The sequence below is a fragment of the Engystomops pustulosus genome, chromosome 5, assembly GCF_040894005.1.
Source record: "Engystomops pustulosus chromosome 5, aEngPut4.maternal, whole genome shotgun sequence".
NCBI lineage: Eukaryota > Metazoa > Chordata > Amphibia > Anura > Leptodactylidae > Engystomops > Engystomops pustulosus.
Genome location: NC_092415.1, coordinates 163,585,802 through 163,607,290, shown reverse-complemented (window position 1 = coordinate 163,607,290; position 21,489 = coordinate 163,585,802). Strand labels below are relative to the sequence as shown.

Below are 21,489 nucleotides of genomic sequence, written 5' to 3'. Positions count from 1 at the left end.
ACTTGGGTTCTTCTTTTAGAAAACTGAGTCCAATAGTTTTTGCTCTAATATCTATAATACCTATTTACTGCTCTTGGAAACCTCTGGTTGTTAATATGATGAAACTGGTATTAACTAAAATCTGAAAATACAGCTGAATATTAGAATTTACATAAAGAAGTGTCATATGACTTTAATGGGACAATGAGGAAATATGACAATACTTGTCATTGTAATGTATATATTCAAAACAATAGGGGAAAACCTTCAGTTCAGTCAAATGACCTTGTCACTCGTGTAGCACAGACCAACTTAAAATTCAGTGAGTCCTGTAATGAAACATCGTCAATGATAAAGATAGTTTTGTCATTGTCTAACCAAAATGTATCTCTCCTGACTCTCCTGACTAGTCCTTGGTTACCAAATTCTGGTGTGTCACAAGCTAATTTCAGGTGACAATGTACAATTAAGCTTCATTATTCGGCATAGTTCATGGTTCATGGCTTGGAACGTAATGGTTATATATCACATATCAAAATGATTTGTTGCAGTCTAGCAAGTAATTTTGTATCTAGAACATGTGTATAACTATATGTCCTACCCAGAAGCACTGTCTATTTTATGACAAAGGAAAGACCATGTTGATACAATGAAATTGTGTTTTAACATATAAGCAGGTATACAGACAGTCCCCTACTTAAGGACACCCAGCTTACTGACAACCCCTAGTTAAAGACAGACCCCTCTGCCCACTGTGACCTGTGGTGAAGCTCTATGGATGGTTTACTTTAGTCCCAGGCTGCAATGATCAGCTGTAAGGTATCTGCAGTGAAGCTTTATTGATAATCCTTGGTCTAATTACAGCAAAAAAAAGTGAATTTTGATTTACATACAAATTCAACTTAAGAACAAACCTATGGAACCTATCTTGTACATGACCCAGGGAATGCCTGTATTGCTTTCAGCACAGTTATAAAGTAGCTATTGGAATTGTCAAAACTAAGAAACTAAAGCTGAATATTCACAGGTTAATTTACCATGACTGAGGTTTGGCTACAACACTTGCTAATGTGAGCACAGATTACATGATCTACCCTTTCTCATATTCTGTATGCATGAAAATCCAAGTATCTAAATTTATGTGTAAATTGTGTCAAACTCCCCATTAGAGTAGACTAAAAGTACAATCCATCCACATACTGGCAAATAGCCATGCGCAAACTCACTTCAATGGGTATGAATAATTAATTCATTAGTTATATCTACATCGAACGTGTTTATGGTGAAAGTATACTCCTTACAGATTGTATCATTTTCAGTGTTGAGTGAATCAGAACCACAAAGTTCATGACTATACCAAGCTTTGTGAGGTCGAGCCCAAAACCCGGATATGGGTCCGGGCACCAGGAGGATTGCATTCCCCTATGACATAACATGAAGTGCTGGTAAGAGCACATACAGTACACCCCATATTTGCCAGCATGATCACAGGTGTTAATGTTAGGGCTTCAAGTCCATACCTGGCCAAAACGAATATATTATTGGCAGACTTCTAAAGCATTTTCTTGGAAAAATGGGTTTTGTGCGAGATCTATGGTAACTTTTATCCATTGCAGTTGACAGGTAAAGAATGCTTAAAATATATTCAATCGCTGTTGTGTAATGCAAGGATGACCATGTGTTACCATGGATTTTTGAAAATCTGGTTTTAATATGTTGACGAATGATAATGATATTTCTATGGCTATATAGTCCTGTATTCTGGTGCGATTTAATCATAAAATATACAAAGGTCACAGGTTGTGAATTCTAAAAACAACAACAACAATCCGTACTATAGACGCCGACCTAGGCGACTATACTGATCACCACAACCCCCAACGGTTGTGGAAATTTTATGCGATTATGCGATTTAATCATATTACAGTTTTGTATCATGCATTACTCCCATCTTGTTAAGAATTACTATTGATCTATCATCTGTAGTTAAATGATTCCTGCAATTTCATTATGACTCTAATGATTGACGTCGATCATGAAAACGGGGTCCCTGACCCTCTGGTCTGAATGGATTAGCAGTTGAGTATGATTCATAATATGTATAGTCTCAGGTAAATGGTGTCTTTAGTAATGTTTTGCAGTATTTTAGTTTCCTTTTTACATTTTATTTTGTATAGGTCTGTGGATTTGTTTTTGCAGGATGTGCTCCATGAGTTCATACAAGACCCGTAGCATATTAACACTCAATTTTACTTTCATTAATTTTATTTTTAAAGTTAGTATCTAATAGGCAACCAGTTAAAAACAAACACCATTTGGAGATAAGAGAAAGAATCAACTTTGGTTCTCTTCAGGAATTGCAGGGGCATAGTAACTGCATTGCCTTTGCAGTCCTGTGGACTGCTGCTTGCTGCCTGGGTGTTTTTGGCTGGTGAGGTCCACTCACATGCCAATGACAATAGAAAAAAGACTGCCTGAGTCGCAAACACAGGGGAGAATAGGAATAGGAACTGCTCTATAATTTGCTATTCATCAAAATCACTATACTTTTATCACAAATGATATATTGCCTCTAAAGACCATTAATAATTTGAAGTAAGACAGTGATAATGACATAAATTCAGTTAAAACGGAAGCAACTTTATACCTATACAAGCGATCCCCGACTTAAGAACATCCAACTTATAGGTGACCTCTAGTTACAAACGGACCTCTGGATGTTGGTAATTCTCTGTACTTTAGCTGTAGGCTACAATGATCAGCTGTAACAGTTATAAAGGGTGTCTACAACTAAGCTGTATTGATAATCCTGGTTGTAATGACAATCCAACATTTTAAAAACTTAATTTTCACCCAAAAAATTTTGACTCAGGCTACAATTATAAAGTACAAAGTTCCGACTTGTACATATTCAACTTAATGAGAACCCGTCATGCAAAATAACCCCCCTAAACGAAATATATTTTCATAAACTGCCATTAGAGAGCATTGCCTCTATCCCTTCATTGTCCCTCTACATGCCTGTAAACCTAAGCAATGAGGTCCTAAAGCTGTATGCAAATGACCTGTGAAGTGTCCAATGAGTCATTAGCATATTCAAGCTGTCCAGCTTATTCATGAGTGGGAGGTACAGCCACACCCCCAGTGCTTGACTGACAGCCTGTATAATGATGTGAGGCTGTATAATGATGTGCTTCCTGGTGCTGGTGGCCACGCCCCCTGCAGCCTGTGTGTGTGTGTGTGTGTGTGTGTATATAGGAGAGATACAACAGCTTCAGGCAACCATGTTATAGCAGAACATGTCAGGTACTTGTGTAGCTGATGTCTGTGTCTCTTACATGTATATTAGGAGGATGCAGCATGTCAGCATATTCAGCACACACACTAGTAATGCTTTACTATATATTACACACAGACATGAGCAGGAGGAGGAGAGGGGAGGGATAACAGGGGTGACATCACTGCCCATTTGACCAGCATAATTTACATAATAAAGAATAGATGATTTTACAATGATTAATGTATGAAATAACTAGATAAAGGCTGGGATGGGATCCTTGTGAGCTGCTCCAACAGGTAGTAGTGACAGGACAAGTGACAGAGACCTGATGACAGGTGTCCTTTAAGAACAAACCTAGAGAACAAACTGCCCGTACTTTTATTTGTTATAATGATTTTTTAAAATATTTTTTGTTGTGAACCAAAGAGATATTTTTGAATTAATCTAATTCCATTTGATTGCTCACTGAGTTCTATGGATCTGAGGTAATAGCTCTATTTTCTCAAGGATTTCAAAGAATAAGGGAATACGATACTAATATAATACATATAACATACAACATTCACATTTAGTATTCTTGCCATTTGCCTTAAAGGTGTTGTTCACTTTCAGCAAATAATTGATATTGTTTGTGTAAGGAAAAGTTATACAATTTTCCAATATACGTTCTGTATCAATCAGTTTTCTAGATCTATGCTTAAGGTCTTTCTATAGAAAGTTTTACTTTCACTGGATAGAAATGTGCCCATGGTCATATGATGGACATGCAGGTACACAAACCTTTATTATCACATGGCTCTGTTATTCTCTGTGTTAATAATGGCTTGTAACACTGATTACTAGACAAGGGTGAGGTCTGGATAAAAGTAATAGTTTGTGAATGTGGTGAAAAGTTCTCTTTAAGTAAATAAAATACAGGCCACCGAGGACTTAAGGAAAACTGACTTACAGATGACTCCTAGTTACAAACGGACCTCTTTGTCCACTTTGAACCTTTATTGTTAACTCTTGTTCCTATAACAACCCGAAATTTTAAAAATCCAATTACAAAGGGACAAAGGAAATGTTGTTACACTTACAAAATATATCTGTTCCGACTTTCGTAATCTATGATTAGTACATTGCTAATCTAAGATTAGTACATTAAGTATGTTGGTTTTGGGTACAGAATAGAAAGGGTAAAAAGGGTTTATTAAAAGGCATTTTTTTGTTTTCATATACAGTATGAAGAAACGAGTGTTGTGCTTTTCAAAACATTCTTCTTAGCATTGTACAAAGAGCTAAGAAACACAGTGAAGCTGTGGGATATCTTCTTTCCTATAGTATTTACAGAACACAATAAATTCTAGAGGAAATGCTCAATAAATGCCAGAAAATATACCACTAAATGTCACTTGCCAGATTAATAGTTCACAAATAATCCAGAACGAAGGAAGTAAAGTCACGTTTAGTTTGTTTATTGTATCACTGTGCTTTAGGCAAACCATTGGCATATAAGCAGGTAGAGAGTTTATAAAGCTTACAGGTTTTTTCTCAAAATAAAGCTTTTCCATAATTCATAAGAGCAATGAATCATATCTTATTTGTGTGTCACATGTAGTTTCCATGAGAATGGCACATAGTTATACAAGTTTAAAGGAAACCTACCATCACTGATCTACCAAATACAGTAGATCCAATTGCATGTTGCTGCTATACCCATAAGCTTCAAAGTTTTTTGCATAATCATTACATTCAGCAGAAGCACGTAAAATCCTTATCTTTTATTTATGCTTATTATTGGCAGAGGCTACTGGGGCGTAGAATATCCTTTCTGTGGAGGGGGAAACCAAGGCTACTACACACCCCAGTAGCCTGTGTTGATCCCACCTACCCGTGCGTCTTCCGTGCTCTCCATCCAGCAGCTGTGCCCCCTCATCCTTGGAATGGCAGCTTGAGCATTAGCTCTGGCTTTAGAGTCGCGGTTGTGCTACTATGCGCAAGCACTCTGCGCCACAATGCGTGTGCGCAGATTTCCGGTTTCGCAAACGAAGGCATGCATCTGCTGAAGGGAGAGTGCTGAAGACACAGGCTAGGTGCACATTTTACAAGCTTCTACTGAATGTTTTGAATATACAAAAAAACTATGAGGCTCAGAATTATAGTAGCAACCTACCATCAGATCTACCTTATTAGGTAGATCCAAGATGGTAAGTTTCTTTTAAAAAGCATGATAAATAGTGAGCCTCATCAACCTTAATTACCTTCTTCATTAACCTATCATTGCCTCCTTAATATCCAAGGCTATTTAAAAAGATTTTTTATAATGATAACATTTTGTCTTTCACCTATCACCTGTTAGGAATATTTCGATCTGATTCATTCCCATGAACCAAACTAATCAGTCATGTAGATCACTTTCCAACCCTGCCCCTAACTTCCTACCAGATATATCCGTGCTATAGGGCAATTCTATTGTACTTTAACCAACCTACATATAGCTAGTGCACATGTAGGGGAGGAACTTGGCATGGAGGTGGTGTAAGGGGCGTAAGTTGGACAATTGTTGCAATTCCTGGACATGGTTGGCTGGTTTTCTTCCATTTCAGTAGCCTATCTGTTTTTGGGCTCAAAAGCAGTTACTGTGTGTTTACTTATGCTCATGCTGATAACATACAGATACACACTTGCATATAGGATAGTTATCTATTACATCCTTTTATTTTCTTATGACATGAGCATTTACTTACATTTGTTTCATTTTTATCAATTAAGTAATATTTTTATTTTTTATTTTAGAGAATGGCAAGACTTTCATGCAAATCAACTCTATCACAGGTACTGTACATATTAACAATTTTGTTTTATGTTATTACATAATACATAGATTACCACTCGCCTGTTCCATAAAATCCTAGGTAAATTGTATCTACTGTTTCATTTTTTTTTATTTCAATCCAAAAACTTGCAAACAAGTTTCAAACAAAATTAAAAAATAATATTCCAACATTTCCTCCCTTTATCTTTTCCTTGATCATGTTCATATTTTCATTTGTGCATCTATAGAAGTATTCTCTAAAAAATATTTAACTCATAAACTCAGTAATATCCTTTTTCTACTCCTCACAGTCCACAACATGCCATAATACAACATGACATAGCTGAAGACACACTGCTTTTTTCTACAGCGGGACAGAAAATGGCTAAAACCCTTCCAATTGGCTAATCCCAGACCCAATAGTTCCTCTCTAGCCTAATATGGATATTAGGCTACAGGAGACTCCATATGGAACAAGTACTAATACAAAATCATTTTTTCAAATACTTACCCCATGCAAACATGAAATGGATTGGTCAATTAAAAAGTTGCTATGGAGGCCAAAATACGATTATTACAGAAAACAGGATTTATAATCAAGGAATATACAATTGGGGAGATTTATCAGAAGTTTCTGAGGTGAAACTGTTCTAGTTGCCCATGGAAACCAATCAGTACTCAGCTTTCATTTTCTGAACAGCTGTGCTTTCAGAGACTTTTGATAAATCTCCCATAATAAGTGCTTAAGAACTCCATTAAGAGGGGTTGATCAGCTGACAACCCGGGGTAGATAAAGACTTCCCCGGATTGTATGAATATTAGATTATATTCTAGAATTACCAGCTTGGAGAATGGAGGTTGTGTCCCTTCTGCCTGATTTAATGTACATTTTCAGGAGCTTTGGAGGACCTTTAAAGGTCCTGATATGGCTTTTGTGTACAGATGTATGAGTATTTCATTGGTCAAGGTGGTTTGGGTGGCCTTGGGCCCCTAGAAGGTTTAAACCCCAGATTACCACCCAAACTGCCAATATTATAATCCACTAGTACTGACAAATATTAAAGGGGTAGTCCACTGTCAGCAAATAATTGATATAGTATGTGTAAGGAAAAGTTACCCAATTTTCCAGTGGATAGAGATCTGTCCACAATCACGTAGGTGCACGGCTCATTGTTACCACAAAGAGTAATCAGAGCTGTGTGTTATAACGAGCCGTGCACCTGTGGACAGATTTCTATCGACTGGAAGTAAACATTGAAGCTTCTATAGCATGACAGCAAGCAGAGATCTAGAAAACAGAGAAAAATTTATACAGAAAGTATATTGGAAAATTGTATAGCATTTCCTTACACAAACAATATCAATTTGCTGAAAGTGAACAACCCATATAAGTAATCCACCAAAATTACTTTATCATCTTGTTTTACATAAATTGTATACTTTTACATACTAAATCTGTATAAACTTTAGATAGTTCAAACTCTAGATGGACTTAAGCTGGGCCAGTTTCACCACAGTACCTAATGATGGATGATAAATGCATTGAATTATTAGACTATCTAGTCTAACTTTTAACCTTCTGTTATTTAGTTTAGTTTATGCTACAAATTTTGCTTCCTGTGAAGCTATATCCCTTTTTGGCATATCCCACATTTGGCAACTCTAAAACATTTGCCAAATGTGGTGCACAGTGTAAGACACCAGGCCTCTGGCAGAATTTTCTTAGTATATCTCAAATATGGTTTCTACAGTAGGAATTCAGCCCTGCTAGAAGAATGGAAATAGGGTATGCTTCTTTGATGGCTGCATGAAGGAATGCGATGGATTTTAAGCTTTGTAGCAAAAAAATGGAGCTAGCTAGAATTTTGTGTTTATTTAGATATAAATCACATTTACACTTTAAAAGACTCAGTAGATTAACAAGCAGTCTAAAATCTATAATAAACACATCATGATATTTGACAAAGTGTGAAAATTAAATAAGGAATGAATCATACAGCAAAAAAAATAATCTTTTTTTTAGTTTTTGTGGTTTTAGGTAACCACAAACAAATGGATCCACCATAGTCTCTACAGATTATGTTGTTACAATATACTAAAATATGGCATTTACAGGCAGTCCCCGGGTTATGGACGCCGTACTTACAGATGGAAGTTTGGAAAGAGATCAACATTACATATTAGTTTATTTAGGAATGGCATTTTAAAATGGAAAATCTAATTTAAAGACTTGCCAATCCATGCACTTCATTAAAACTTGGGAAAACATGCCATCTGAGGGACTGTAGACAATACCTTATACTCAGTTTTACAGATTACAATTTCTCCTAACTTCTCTTACTTTGGAGTATTGAGTACATAGGCCCTATAATGTTGAATCTACTCCATTTTTGGTTGTTATCTGGTCCTAGAACAAAAAATAGCGGCCATATGACAAATTGCCAGTTTCTGTTGGGAAATATATTTATTGGCCTAGTGAGAAACCTGTGATCATGAAGGTTATTTTTACATTATGACAGGTTCCAAACGCCTCTGGCATGTTAATTTCAATAACGCCTTTGTCGTGCACCTGAATAATTCCAAAGCTTTTAAATAGCTTTTTTTAAAGTTACCCTGCCAACAGTGTGGGGAATCCCAGGGAAGGGGTGGGGGGCATTTCAAATGGCATGAGTCATATAATGCCTCATCCCACCTCCTACCTAATCACCTCAGCTGCAGTGAGGAGGAAGGAAGGAGCCATTGAGGAGAAGATGACTTCAGTTAAAGTTAAAGTAACCTTTAAAAAGCTGTAGTGAAATTACGGATATCCTATTTAAATGCGTGATTATTACTAAGACATGTTTATAGAAAAACAGACACTACATGTATACATTTTCAAAAAATGTTTTAGTTGAAACTTTTCATCTTTAGAGAAGGATGAAGATACAGTTGCAGTTTATTTTCCATTTTGTATAGCATTGCCACGAGAGTTGAATGATTTTATACTTTTATATACTTAAGGAGAACCTGGCGTGCCAATTTGGGACCGTAAACCAACTACAGGACTTGTGGCTTAGGGTCCCAAATAAACCTGTCTTAAGTCTCTATGTGGCCCCTAGTAAAAAAAAAAAACATTTATACTTACCTAGATGCAGTCCGATGAGGCACATGTTACTTGCCTCTTTGCATGATGTTTTGTAAATCTGGGATTATCCCCGGGATGTACTTCTCCAGCTTCACTTGCAGCAGGGCTCGGGAGAGAAGGTAAGTATAAAAAATTTTTTCATTACCTTATACAGGATGATCTTGGGCAATAGACCACTGGACTTGTGGGTGGTTTAGAGCCCCAAATTTCCCTTACAGGTTCTCTTTAAATATTTTATAAGTAGAAATATGCCAAAATTATTATGTTTCATTTTTATATTTATATATCTTTATATAACTTTATGAAACTATTCAACTTATGTAGTGTATTGAGTCTAGCTGTCAGTCCTAATCACTGTCAGGGTGTATTAGGCATGTGCTGATTAGTAACTTGGGGGCTTTGATTAAGGCTCTGGGCTGTCTGTAATAGTGATTCAGAGTACTAATACTTACCTCTGCTTTTAAAGTCCGTTAGATGCCGCTGTTGCTATTACTCCTCATTTAAGGATTTTAATCCCACTCAAGAGCTCCTACCAAGGTTCATTTTTATTGCTAGCATGGTACTACCACATGGGGAGCATGGTGGTAGATCACTGCTATTTCACATACAATATCTTATGGATAGGGAAAGCTAGTGCAAAAAGGAAAAGTGGCTATAAATTGTATATTGCTCAAAGTACAGAACTTTATTTAATTGTAGTGATTAATGACCTGCCAAAAGTCATCTGCGAAAATAAAATTAAAAGTTTTGCATATGCTTCTTTGTCCCCTAGTGGCTTTAGGAAAATGTAATAATGCAAAGCTTCATTGATTTATTTTGAAAGCATCTCCAGATGAGAGATTTCTTATCTTTTACTATACTAAAACATTCTGCATATTAGGTATCGTAATGGTTCTGGTTTATCATCATTCTACCCTACTTTACATCTACTCATTCTGGATTTAGGCAGCCTCAAAAGCTCATATCTTTTAGCATCTTACTAAAGAGAACTAACAACCTGTTTTGTTTTTTGTACTGGTGGTATAGAACTTTATAAATATTCAATTTTTTTAATCAGGAAATGACCTCTTCTCAAAGTAAACCAGCAGCCAATGAAAGGAAGCTGCAGTCTTGTCCAATCATGATACAGGGGTGTGTCTCAGGCTACCTCAGACTTCCTGTAGATGCTGTAACTAAACTTTAGCTAAACTGTAGTCAAACGTCACAGCTTGGTCAAAATGGAGATTAGATAAAAAATAGTAGTCAAGTAGAAGGATCTGAGGAATATAATAAAGAGGCAACAACCCACATAGGTGATGGCTTATTTTTTGTGATGGGTAAGTTTTAAATGATCATTAAAACCAGCTAAGCCCTCTTTAAAATGTTCATCATGTTACTGTTATATCAGTAAGATGTTAAGACAGAGGCGCAGAACCTGAGTTAACCCACAAACCCCATCCCTGCCTATTTGCCCATAATGCTCTAACCAACAGGTGAAAAATGTACAACAGTCCCTACTATAAACATTTGCTCAAAACAGGAGACACACAGACAGATAGACACATGTGAAGTCAGGATAACCGGGTCAAGAGACCAAGAGTAGTCAAAAATGTGGAACAATAGAGGATATAGGGCAAAAAGTATCAGGAGACCAGTTTAACCAGCACCTGTGAAGCAAGCAGCAGATATATATGGAGATCCTTGCTGCTGCGTCAACCTTCCAAAACTTAATCCTTATCTGACAAACACAGCTCCATGTTGAGCTCCAAGAATTCTCTGCTCAAAGCAGAGTAAAAGGCCTTGGTGACAGCACAAGTTGTGACATATGGCTAGTATTTAGTAGCATGTGACTCTGGATAGACTGGAGACCATTTAATGTATATTTTTGGCATAGAACTTGCATTGAATATGCATCAAAATGGATTCTTTGCTTTTCTGCTGTGCATCTTATCTAATCTATTCATTCGCGCTTTCATCAAACTATGACAGTGGTTATTCTAATCTGTTTATGGGTAACAAATAGAGTATGGACTAGAGCAAGGCATGGTAAGGGTGGAATTAATGAAGGAAGAGGTTATAAGATGTAAGTCATGTTTTTTTCCTACATTACCACAGGATGACCTTTAGTTTTTTTATTTTAAAAAATGTTTTCACGTATTACTGTTCCTATTTAGTCTAAAAAGTATAAAATATTGTATTTGGCTGTAGCATAAAGTATGCATTAACCATTAGCAGTGGCAATTTACTGTGCTTTAAGCCTTACTGTTAATGTTTGTTTAGTATAAATTACTCATTTTGGAACTGTTAATGCAGTGTTATAAAACTTAAGACTTATATAACATAGCCAGTTCATAACTTCTTGCTATTCACATTTGTTACATTTGTGTGGGTGCATTGGCCTCAGTGAAATGTAGTGGTGTAATCATCCAGTAATTATTAATGGATTCTCATTTAATTTCTGGGAACACGGCCAAGAGAAGGGTTACATGGTTGACCCTTTGTATTCTAGGATAAGAATATCAGTGAACTAACAGGTTGCTATTATCGCCTTAAAATGGTAACCTCATGTGTCCCCCAATGCTATAATGGAGTTTGCTATATGCTACAATAAAAGCAGTGGGGGAGAGGTTTTGTACAGAATTGAAGACATTTATTGTATTATTCTTATAATTTTTTTTCTCTATACTGACTTGTTTATCGTTAGCAATCCTGGAAATAAACATAAAATCAATCCTTACCTAATTTTATTCTGTATCTTTCAGCCAGTTTTCATAGTTGCAATAGAATGTACCTGACCTAAAGGGTTCTTTTCTTTTTTATGAAAGACATTAAAGGGGTTGTCCATTTTAAGCACATGACAGAAAATAACTAATATTGCTTGTGTAATGAAAAGTTACTACATTTTCCAATTTACTTTCTGTATCAATTCCTCGTTGTTATCCAGATCTCTGCTTGCTGTCATTCTGTAGGAAGCTTCATTTATTTCCTGTAGATAAACACGGGTCCATGGTCATGTGATATTACACAGGTGTATGGCTCGTTAGCATCACACATGACAGCAAGCAGACAACAAGCAGAAATCTTGGAAACCGTGAAGAATTGATACAGGAATTAAATTGCAAAATGTATAACTTTTCATTGCACAAACAATATAAAATTTTTGATGAAATATGCTTAAAGTGGGCAACCACTTTAAAAAAAAATTTATGGCCTAGTTTAACCCCTTACTGATGCGCAAAGTACTATTACGGGTCCCGGTGCATGGAGAGGCCTCGCGTGCTGAGCCCTCTCAGTAGCCAGTAAGTCTTTGCGGCATATTGCGGTGTCCCCCCCTGTCAATAGCCGCCACCTTTCCGAGGATCGTCGCTCCCAATGACGTCATCTGGGAGCAGTGACTTGTCCGCCATGACAGGAAGACCCGAGGCTGTCTTGTTTTAACCCTTTCATTACAATGTGGTATGAGCACATTGTAATGAATGAAGAGGAAAAATCCCCATGTACTGCCATACTGTAGTATGGCAGTATATGACAGGATCGATCAGACAACCTAGGGTTAAAGTACCCTAGGTATTCTGAAAAATAGCAACAAATGATACCACCCACAGCTCCATAAACTGAAGTATTAAAAAGTTATTGGCGCCAGAAAATGGCAAAATAAAAGAAAATATTTTTGTACAGGTTTTAATTTTTGTAAATGTATGAAAACATTATAAAACCTATACATATACACATATATTTGGTATCTCCGTAATCATATCGATACAAACAATAAATTAGATATCTCATTTGGGGCCTACAGTGAAATCCGTAAAATTCAAGGCCACAAGAAAATGGCGCAAATGCATTTTTTCCCCATTTTCACTGCATTTGGATTTTTTTTCCTGCTTCCCAGTACACGGCATGAAATATTACATACCTTCACTATAAAGTGCAATTTGTTATGCAGAAAATAAGCCAACACACAGCTCTTTATGTGTAAAAATAAAAAAAGTTATAGATTTTTGGAGGTGGGGAGTGAAACACCCTTTAAAATAAATGAAACAAGTCCAAAACCCAGAAAAAGATACACAGAAATATCCTAAAGATAACTGACCCCCAATGAGTCATATTTAGTGCAATGAAAAGTTTTCCAATGTTTTTGTGTAGGTTATTTATTGATTTTTGATACATTTGAAGATCCCTGCAGTATAGATCCCGCGATATGGCACATCTCTGATACCATGCCATGCACTTATGTGGAAAACAAATCACTAAGGGACATTTTTCGGATGCTTGAAAAAAACCCAAGAATAATTCTATTCACTATCAACAATAAGAGATTTGATCAAATTCAAAGGGGGGGCATTGATCCTTAGTCAGGACATGTTGTGCATGTAATTTTTTGTTGATTTATGTTAAAGGTTGATATATAAGATACAGAATGAGTCTGTGGGGCTTTTTTCAACTTTTTATCACAGCAAACAAACTATATTAAAAAGTCGCACTAAAGTTACAAACTCTTCTGCAACCCCTTCTCAGGTCTGAAGACTTTTTACCCATAATTTGTGTCAAAATTTTAATTCTTACTAGGAGACTGGAAAATTCTTACTAGGAGACTGGAAAATTCTTACTAGGAGACTGGAAAAGTCGCAAGTTTTGTGCACAAATATGCAAATGTACCCAAAAAGGTTGCAAAAATAAGACCCCCACTGAGTCTGTGCTATACTAGTGGCATTACCAGACAAGCATACAATACCAGAAAGCATGCCTAGGGACTGCTGCGATCACTGATCGGTTGTAGTGGTCAGGTACTAAGACACATTGGTACTACAATCATCTGCTCATGATGGGCGGAGAATAAAATAGGTGTGTTAAGATCATTTCTATTATCTTTAAAGTTGACAAAACTATTATAAAGCAATACTAAGTTTTGAAAACTAAAATAAAAAATGAATGATCAAACTATATATATCCAACCAAAAAATAATAATTTTGTTTTTTCAGACTGAACCTAGGGGAAACGGAAGTGTAAATAAAAGACTATCCTTCATTGTTGAAGATGATGATGAAGACACAGGGGAGGAAGAGGCTTCATCTCCAATCCATACACGAAATACAACATCTAAATACAAAAAATCCTCAAACAGCTCTCTGGGGATCAATCTGAAACCATTCTCGGGGAGTGCTCCATTTAAATCACCAGTAAAATCAAATCTATACTCAAGGCAGGATAATGACTCCTACCTGAACAGAAGACGGGATAAGAATTTAATGCTTAATCTGCCAAAGGTCACAAGTCTAGGACCACCAGATTTAAGTCCCAGGTTTGTACCATTCGTTTCTGTTTATATCCAATTTATTGTACCATATTTTTCGGACTATAAGGCACACAAAGAATCCATTGATTTTCTCATAAATCAAAGGTGCGCCTTATAGTCCAGTGCACCTTATATATGAAGCGTACTTACAGACAACAGCTGTCTTGAACTTTTCACAGGTTTGCCACCTGCTGGTCATTCATCCGTATAATCAGGTGTACTTTATAATCCGGTGCGCCTTATAAATGAACCTAGACATTTTAGCAGGCATTTATTGATGGTGCGCCTTATACTCCGATGCGCCTTATAGTCAGAAAAATATGGTAGAAATTGAAGAAAACAGCACTCCAACAGGCAGCAGCTCAGTAGAAAAAAAGTGGACTATTCCATAATGAATGACGTTTCAGCTCTTACAGAAGAGGAAATAAACTATTCTGCATAAAAATACCAAAATATTGCTTAATAATGACTGATAAGTGTGCCATTCACGTTTGTGTTCAATTCTTAAATGAGACTGTTATTGCTAATGTCAAATGATGACAGAATATTAGAAAATAATGGGACATTGCGCCTTTTAATAGTGTCGCACTGTTTTTGCGCCAGTTTTGCTACTAAATACCAAACTAGCCGCGCAGCAAAAATAACCATGTTTCCCTCATTTTCCTACCAATTCAGATGTTTTTCTGCGCCTAATAATCATTCATCATTAGCAACGTTTCATTCAGGTGCAAAAATCTGATCAGAGAGCGATCAGGGTTTGGTCAATGAAAAACTGACATTTTGGGGGTCATTTACTAAGGGCCCGATTCGCGGTTTCCCGACGTGTTACCCGAATATTTCCGATTTGCTCCGATTTCCCCTGAATTGCCCCGGGATTTTGGCGCACGCGATCGGATTTTGGCGCATCGGCGCTGGCATGCACGCAACGGAAATAGGGGGGCGTGGCCGAACGAAAACCCGACGGATTCGGAAAAACCGCTGCATTTTTAAAAAGAAAATTGTTGCGGAGCTTGCACTTACCTTCACTCAGCCTGGCTCGGTGTATTCCAGTGCGTTCCAGGGAACTTCAGCGCAGCAGCGCCACCTGGTGGACGTCGGAGGAACTGCCTTAATAAATCCCGGCCGGACCCGAATCCAGCGCAGAGAACGCGCCGCTGGATTGCGAATGGACCGGGTAAGTAAATCTGCCCCTTTATATCAGAGTTTAATCAGTTTTCAGTCAGAGTTTGTTCAGTGTCTCAGTTTTTTACATGCATTTTTTTGGTGTTTTCAATGCATTTTCAATGCTTTTTCACGTGCAGATAATGCATGTGAAAAAGACTCAGGAATGCGGTGAACAACGCATTGCACTTGCATGTGTCTCAGAGTACAATGTGTTTTCCTTGAGTCTCCATAGACTTGTATGGTCCGTTTTTCACGCACGTGACTTGCAAAAGTAGAGCATGCCGAGATTGTAACGTGTGTTAAAAAAAATGTACATGTGGGCTTGAAAAAAAAGCCTTAAAAAAATTCATTGAATACAATGGGTCAGAGTGCAATGTCACAAATACATGCGCAGAATGTGCATGAAAAACGCAGGTGTTAAAGGGGCTTTATTTTGTGCCAGGTAAGTCATGCAGGAATGATGTATCTGGAGTAGTTTAGAACTGTGGAGTCTACTTTAGATAAGCTATTAGATGGTCTAGATAAGGGAAGAATTTTCTGCCACACAGACTGAATTCTATGATATCCGGGGAAGACCATGCCCCCATTTCCTTAGGAGATGCCCCCTTTTTGACAGGTCAGAAAACTGCTTAAAAATAGCCTAAAACCCTTGAAAAATGTGGTGTATGGCATTTCAGGTGCAAACTACTCTATAATTCTGGTTTAAACAGATTAATAAGTCTCCCCTTCTGTACAAAGTCCAAACACAGACCATAGTCTTCCACTCTGTATACTTATGGAAGACATTTGTCTACTAAACTAAACACATTAGGAAAACAAACTTATTGATTATTTTTTTTAGATGGGTGTCAAAACTGCACACTGAGCTTTTTACTGCACTGTCCCTTTAATACAGCAGGTAATCTTGCTGAGTGTTAAAGGATGTTTCCATTTCAGGAAGTAATTCATATTGTTCGAATAATGAAAAGTTATACAAATTTCCAATATACTTTCTGTATAAATTCCTCACGGATTTCTAGATCTCTGCTTGCTGTCCTTCTATTGGAGGCTTCATTGTTTACTTCCAGTGGACAGAAATCTGACCATGGTCACAGGTGCTTAAATCACAGAGCTTCGATTAATCCTGTTACTCTAAGATACTAACAAACAAGCGTGGTCAGATTCTATCTACTGGAAGTAAAGATAGAAGCTTTCTATAGAAGGAAAGCAAGCAGAGATCTAGAAAACCACAAGGAATTGGAACAAAGTATATTGGAAAATTGAAAATGTTTTAATCAAATAAAAAATAACATTAATTTGCTGAAGTAGGAATACCCCTTTAAGCATACAAACCCCAAAGCCTAGCTATGACCCGGAGTACATGCCTTTGATATCTTACAAACCTAAACTGAAGATCTTCAGACAAATGGCTGCTCAGTGTAACAGCTACAAATGACAAAGATGGTCTATTATACTGATCTCTCACGCAAAGTTAATCTGTTTTACTTGCATTTGGACCTAAAACCAACAGACAGTAACAGAAGCTGTGGAACGTCAGCATAGAGAAAACCTTGTAATCCGGGGACGAGGCTGGTTTAATAATGGTCCTGATACATTTCATAGAAAGCTCATTGATTTTGGCAGCAGAGATAAAACACTTGCTAGTACTTGCCCTGAAGATCACAGCTTATTGCCTGGGTTCTCAGGGAGACACTCCTGTTATCATCTTATTGTTAAGGGACTGTTATTACAAAAAGTAATTTTCAAGAGCTTACAACCCAAAAAAGAAATCAAGTAATTTTTTTCAGCATTAAAGCTGTGCTGACATTGCTCCAGAGTTAAAAGTCCTAAAAATTCAGAATGAGTGTATGTCAAAAGTTCTAAAGAGCTGGCCTTACTTTTACAGATCTAATTAGGACAAATGCCATGAACAAGGACGTAACTAGGAGACGTAGGGCCCCACAGCAGACTTCTAATCACTTAAATATATGCATATTACACTCATATATACCCACATATTTATAAACCCACAACTATAGACATAAAATTCTTCATACATACACATTTATACACTCTTACACACATATACACACATATAGAGCATATACACATCATATATAATGAAGTCTACAGCAAAGTGTTTTTAGGACGGTGTTGTTGGAGAAGAATCTCCTTACTCAGATGTGATGTGTTGTAAATCATTGTATAGTACGAACTGAACGGTGAATCACTCAGACCTTCACATGTTGTTTGAGAGGATTCCAATTTTTTTAGGTAGCAGACAGTTTTTATAGGTTCTTGGGACAAAGGAACCTACTGACCATACCCACATTCCAATAGCCATCAACAGGAGGTAACAGTGTAAAATGATCTGTGTATGCGGGGGATGGTACTAAGTATAGTAAAACACATGGTATGTGAACACAATAGAAAATGGATTCTATTCCCTCACAGTGTTCACACCATCCAAGAAATACGCCAGCACTACCAGGCCTGTATTTGGTAGTGATATGGCAAAAACACTTATGACATAAACTGGGTATGTTTAAATTCAAAGGGTGGTGCTCAGCAGACTGTAGCAGACATCATAGAGTTATGAAAAAATAGAAAAAGCAAGCGGCACTCACCCAAAAATATCTTCTTTTACTTACAAATCGTAGGGGTATAACTAGGAGACACAGGACCCCATAGCAGACTTCTGATCACTTAAATATATACATATTACACTCATATATACCCACATATATCAACATACAGTTCTTCATTAGAGATGAGCGAGCACTAAAATGCTCGGGTACTCGTTATTCGAGACGAACTTTTCCCGATGCTCGAGTGCTCGTCTCGAATAACGAGCCCCATTGAAGTCAATGGGAGACTCGAGCATTTTTCAAGGGGACCAAGGCTCTGCACAGGGAAGCTTGGCCAAACACCTGGGAACCTCAGAAAAGGATGGAAACACCACGGAAATGGACAGGAAACAGCAGGGGCAGCATGCATGGATGCCTCTGAGGCTGCTTAATCGCACCATTATGCCAAAATTATGGGCAACAGCATGGCCATGACAGAGTGACAGAATGAAGCTAGATAGCATCTAAAACATCCAATAATTGACCCTGACACTATAGGGGACGGCATGCAGAGGCAGCGGCAGCAGGCTAGAGAGTGTCATGGCGACATACCCTAAATGGACTCAGGCTTCAAACCAATGGGTGGCAGAGAGGAACCAAAGGAGGTGAGCAAGAAGCGCTCAAATAATATCGGTACATGATAAAAGTTTGCCAGTATATTTTGTGGATTACACAGCAGGGTGGCGACAAAGTTAACATGGAAGCCATGAAAACAACCCAAAATTCTGCCTGACACAGCTCGTTTGATAAGGGGACCATGTATGGAGGCAGTGAACTAGTAGTAGATTAAAGGTGCTGCAGTTAAAACTATGTTAGTTGGATCTTGGCATGGAGCTGGCGCTCCGCTGCCAGGCGAGCTTTCGCCAATCCAAGCCCCTGTCTCTAGGCTACTCCCCAAACAGCACTTCTAAGAACCTTTTGTATAAGATCAAGTGTAGTAGCGTTCTTATAAGTTTGGGATATGGCGGGTGAGGGGAATGTAAACAGATGCGCAAGAAGCGCTGAAATAATATCGGTAAATGATAAAAGTTTGCAAGTATATTTTGTGGATTACACAGCAGGGTGGCGACAAAGTTAACAAGTTTGATGTGGAATGCCCTGTAATAGCTCTTGGGCGGTGTGCCTTTTATCGCCTAGGCTCAGCAGTTTGAGCACCGCCTGCTGTCGCTTAGCGACGGCACTGCTGCTGTGCCTAGAGCTACCGACTGATGGCGCCATGGCCACGGATGGTAATTCGGAGGAGGAGGAGGTGGAGGAGGGGTGGGAGGAGGAGGAGGTATACTAGACCTTTGAGACCTGGACCGAGGTAGGCCCCGCAATTCTCTGCGTCGGCAGTATATGACCAGCCCCAGGGTCAGACTCGGTCCCAGCCTGCACCAAGTTAAGTGTAGTAGCGTTCTTATAAGTTTGGGATATGGCGGATGAGGGGAATGTAAACAGATGCGCAAGAAGCGCATGATGCGCATGGAGCTGGCGCTCCGCTGCCAGGTGAGCTTTCGCCAATCCAAGCCCCTGTCTCTAGGCTACTCCCCAAACAGCACTTCTAAGAACCTTTTGTATAAGATCAAGTGTAGTAGCGTTCTTATAAGTTTAGGATATGCCGGGTGAGGGGAATGTAAACAGATGCGCAAGAAGCGCTGAAATAATATTGGTAAATGATAAAAGTTTGCCAGTATATTTTGTGGATAACACAGCAGGGTGGCGACAAAGTTAACAACTTTGATGTGGAATCCATGAAAACAACCCAAATTTCTGCCTGACACACCTCGTTTCATAAGGGGACGATGTATGGAGGCAGCTATATGGACGACTTTTGGAGGTAGCAATGGAGACAACGTGTGGAGGCTGCTATGGAGACAATTTAATTTGGATAGTGCCTGTATGTGGCAGTCCAAAAAAGTTTTCAAACCAGAGGAGCGGGTAGGTGGCCCTCCAGAAAAATGAAATAGATTGAGTGCCTGTATGTGGCAGTCCAAAAAAGTTTTCAAACCAGAGGAGCGGGTAGGTGGCCCTCCAGAAAAATGAAATAGATTGAGTGCCTGTATGTGGCAGTCCAAAAAACTTTTCAAACCAGAGGAGCAGGTAGGTGGCCCTCCAGTAAAATGGAATAGATTGAGTGCCTGTATGTGGCAGTCCAAAAAAGTTTTCAAACCAGAGGAGCAGGTAGGTGGCCCTCCAGAAAAATTGAATAGATTGAGTGCCTGTATGTGGCACTCCCAAAAATTGTTTAAAACAGAGGACCGGGTAGGTGGCCCTCCAGAAAAATTAAATGCATAAAGTACTATAGCTAGAGCCAGTGGGCCCTGTCAAAAAATAGCCAGTTTCCTCTGCTTTACTGTACAAAGAGGAGGAGAAGGAGGAAAATGAGGAGGAGGAGGAGTGGATAAATTATTCAGGTTGAGCTTCCTTCACCTGGTGGAGATTGGAAATTATGAGAAATCCAGGCTTTATTCATCTTAATAAGCGTCAGCCTGTCAGCGCTGTCAGTCGACAGGCGTGTACGCTTATCGGTGATGATGCCACCAGCTGCACTGAAAACCCGCTCGGACAAGACGCTAGCGGCAGGGCAGGCAAGAACCTCCAAGGCGTACAGCGCCAGTTCGTGCCACATGTCCAGCTTTGAAACCCAGTAGTTGTAGGGAGCTGTGTGATCATTTAGGACGATGGTATGGTCAGCTACGTACTCCCTCACCATCTTTCTGTAAAGATCAGCCCTACTCTGCCGAGACTGGGGACAGGTGACAGTGTCTTGCTGGGGTGACATAAAGCTGGCAAAAGCCTTGTAAAGCGTACCCTTGCCAGTGCTGGACAAGCTGCCTGCTCGCCTACTCTCCCTCGCTACTTGTCCCGCAGAACTACGCACTCTGCCGCTAGCGCTGTCAGAAGGGAAATACTGTTTCAGCTTGTGAACCAGGGCCTGCTGGTATTCATGCATTCTCACACTCCTTTCCTCTCCAGGGATGAGAGTGGAAAGATTTTGCTTGTACCGTGGGTCCAGGAGAGTGAACACCCAGTAATCGGTGCTGGAATAAATTCTTTGAACGCGAGGGTCACGGGATAGGCAGCCTAGCATGAAATCTGCCATATGCGCCAGAGTACCAACGCGTAAGAATTCACTCCCCTCACTGGCCTGACTGTCCATTTCCTCCTCCTCCAACTCCTCCAACTCCTCTTCTTCTGCCCATACACGCTGAACAGTGAAGGACTCAACAATGGTCCCCTCTTGTGTCTCGCCAACATTCTCCTCCTCTTCCTCCTCATCC

At 38.7% G+C, this 21,489-nt stretch overlaps 1 protein-coding gene and 1 long non-coding RNA gene across 5 annotated transcripts in view; one reads left to right on the top strand and one right to left on the bottom strand.

Annotated features, from left to right (window-relative positions):
- Window positions 1-21,489, bottom strand: part of LOC140133450 (uncharacterized) — a 125,836-nt gene that overhangs the window by 51,738 nt on the left and 52,609 nt on the right. The window lies entirely within an intron of this gene.
- Window positions 1-21,489, top strand: part of KCNH8 (potassium voltage-gated channel subfamily H member 8) — a 252,604-nt gene that overhangs the window by 201,372 nt on the left and 29,743 nt on the right. For 3 of the 4 annotated variants that reach the window (XM_072153653.1, XM_072153652.1, XM_072153655.1), the window contains 2 exons: window positions 6,038-6,076; window positions 14,143-14,462. In XM_072153653.1, the coding sequence (XP_072009754.1) occupies window positions 6,038-6,076; window positions 14,143-14,462 (359 nt within the window). The remainder of the gene's footprint in view (window positions 1-6,037; window positions 6,077-14,142; window positions 14,463-21,489) is intronic. The other variant, XM_072153654.1, reaches the window with a different exon arrangement.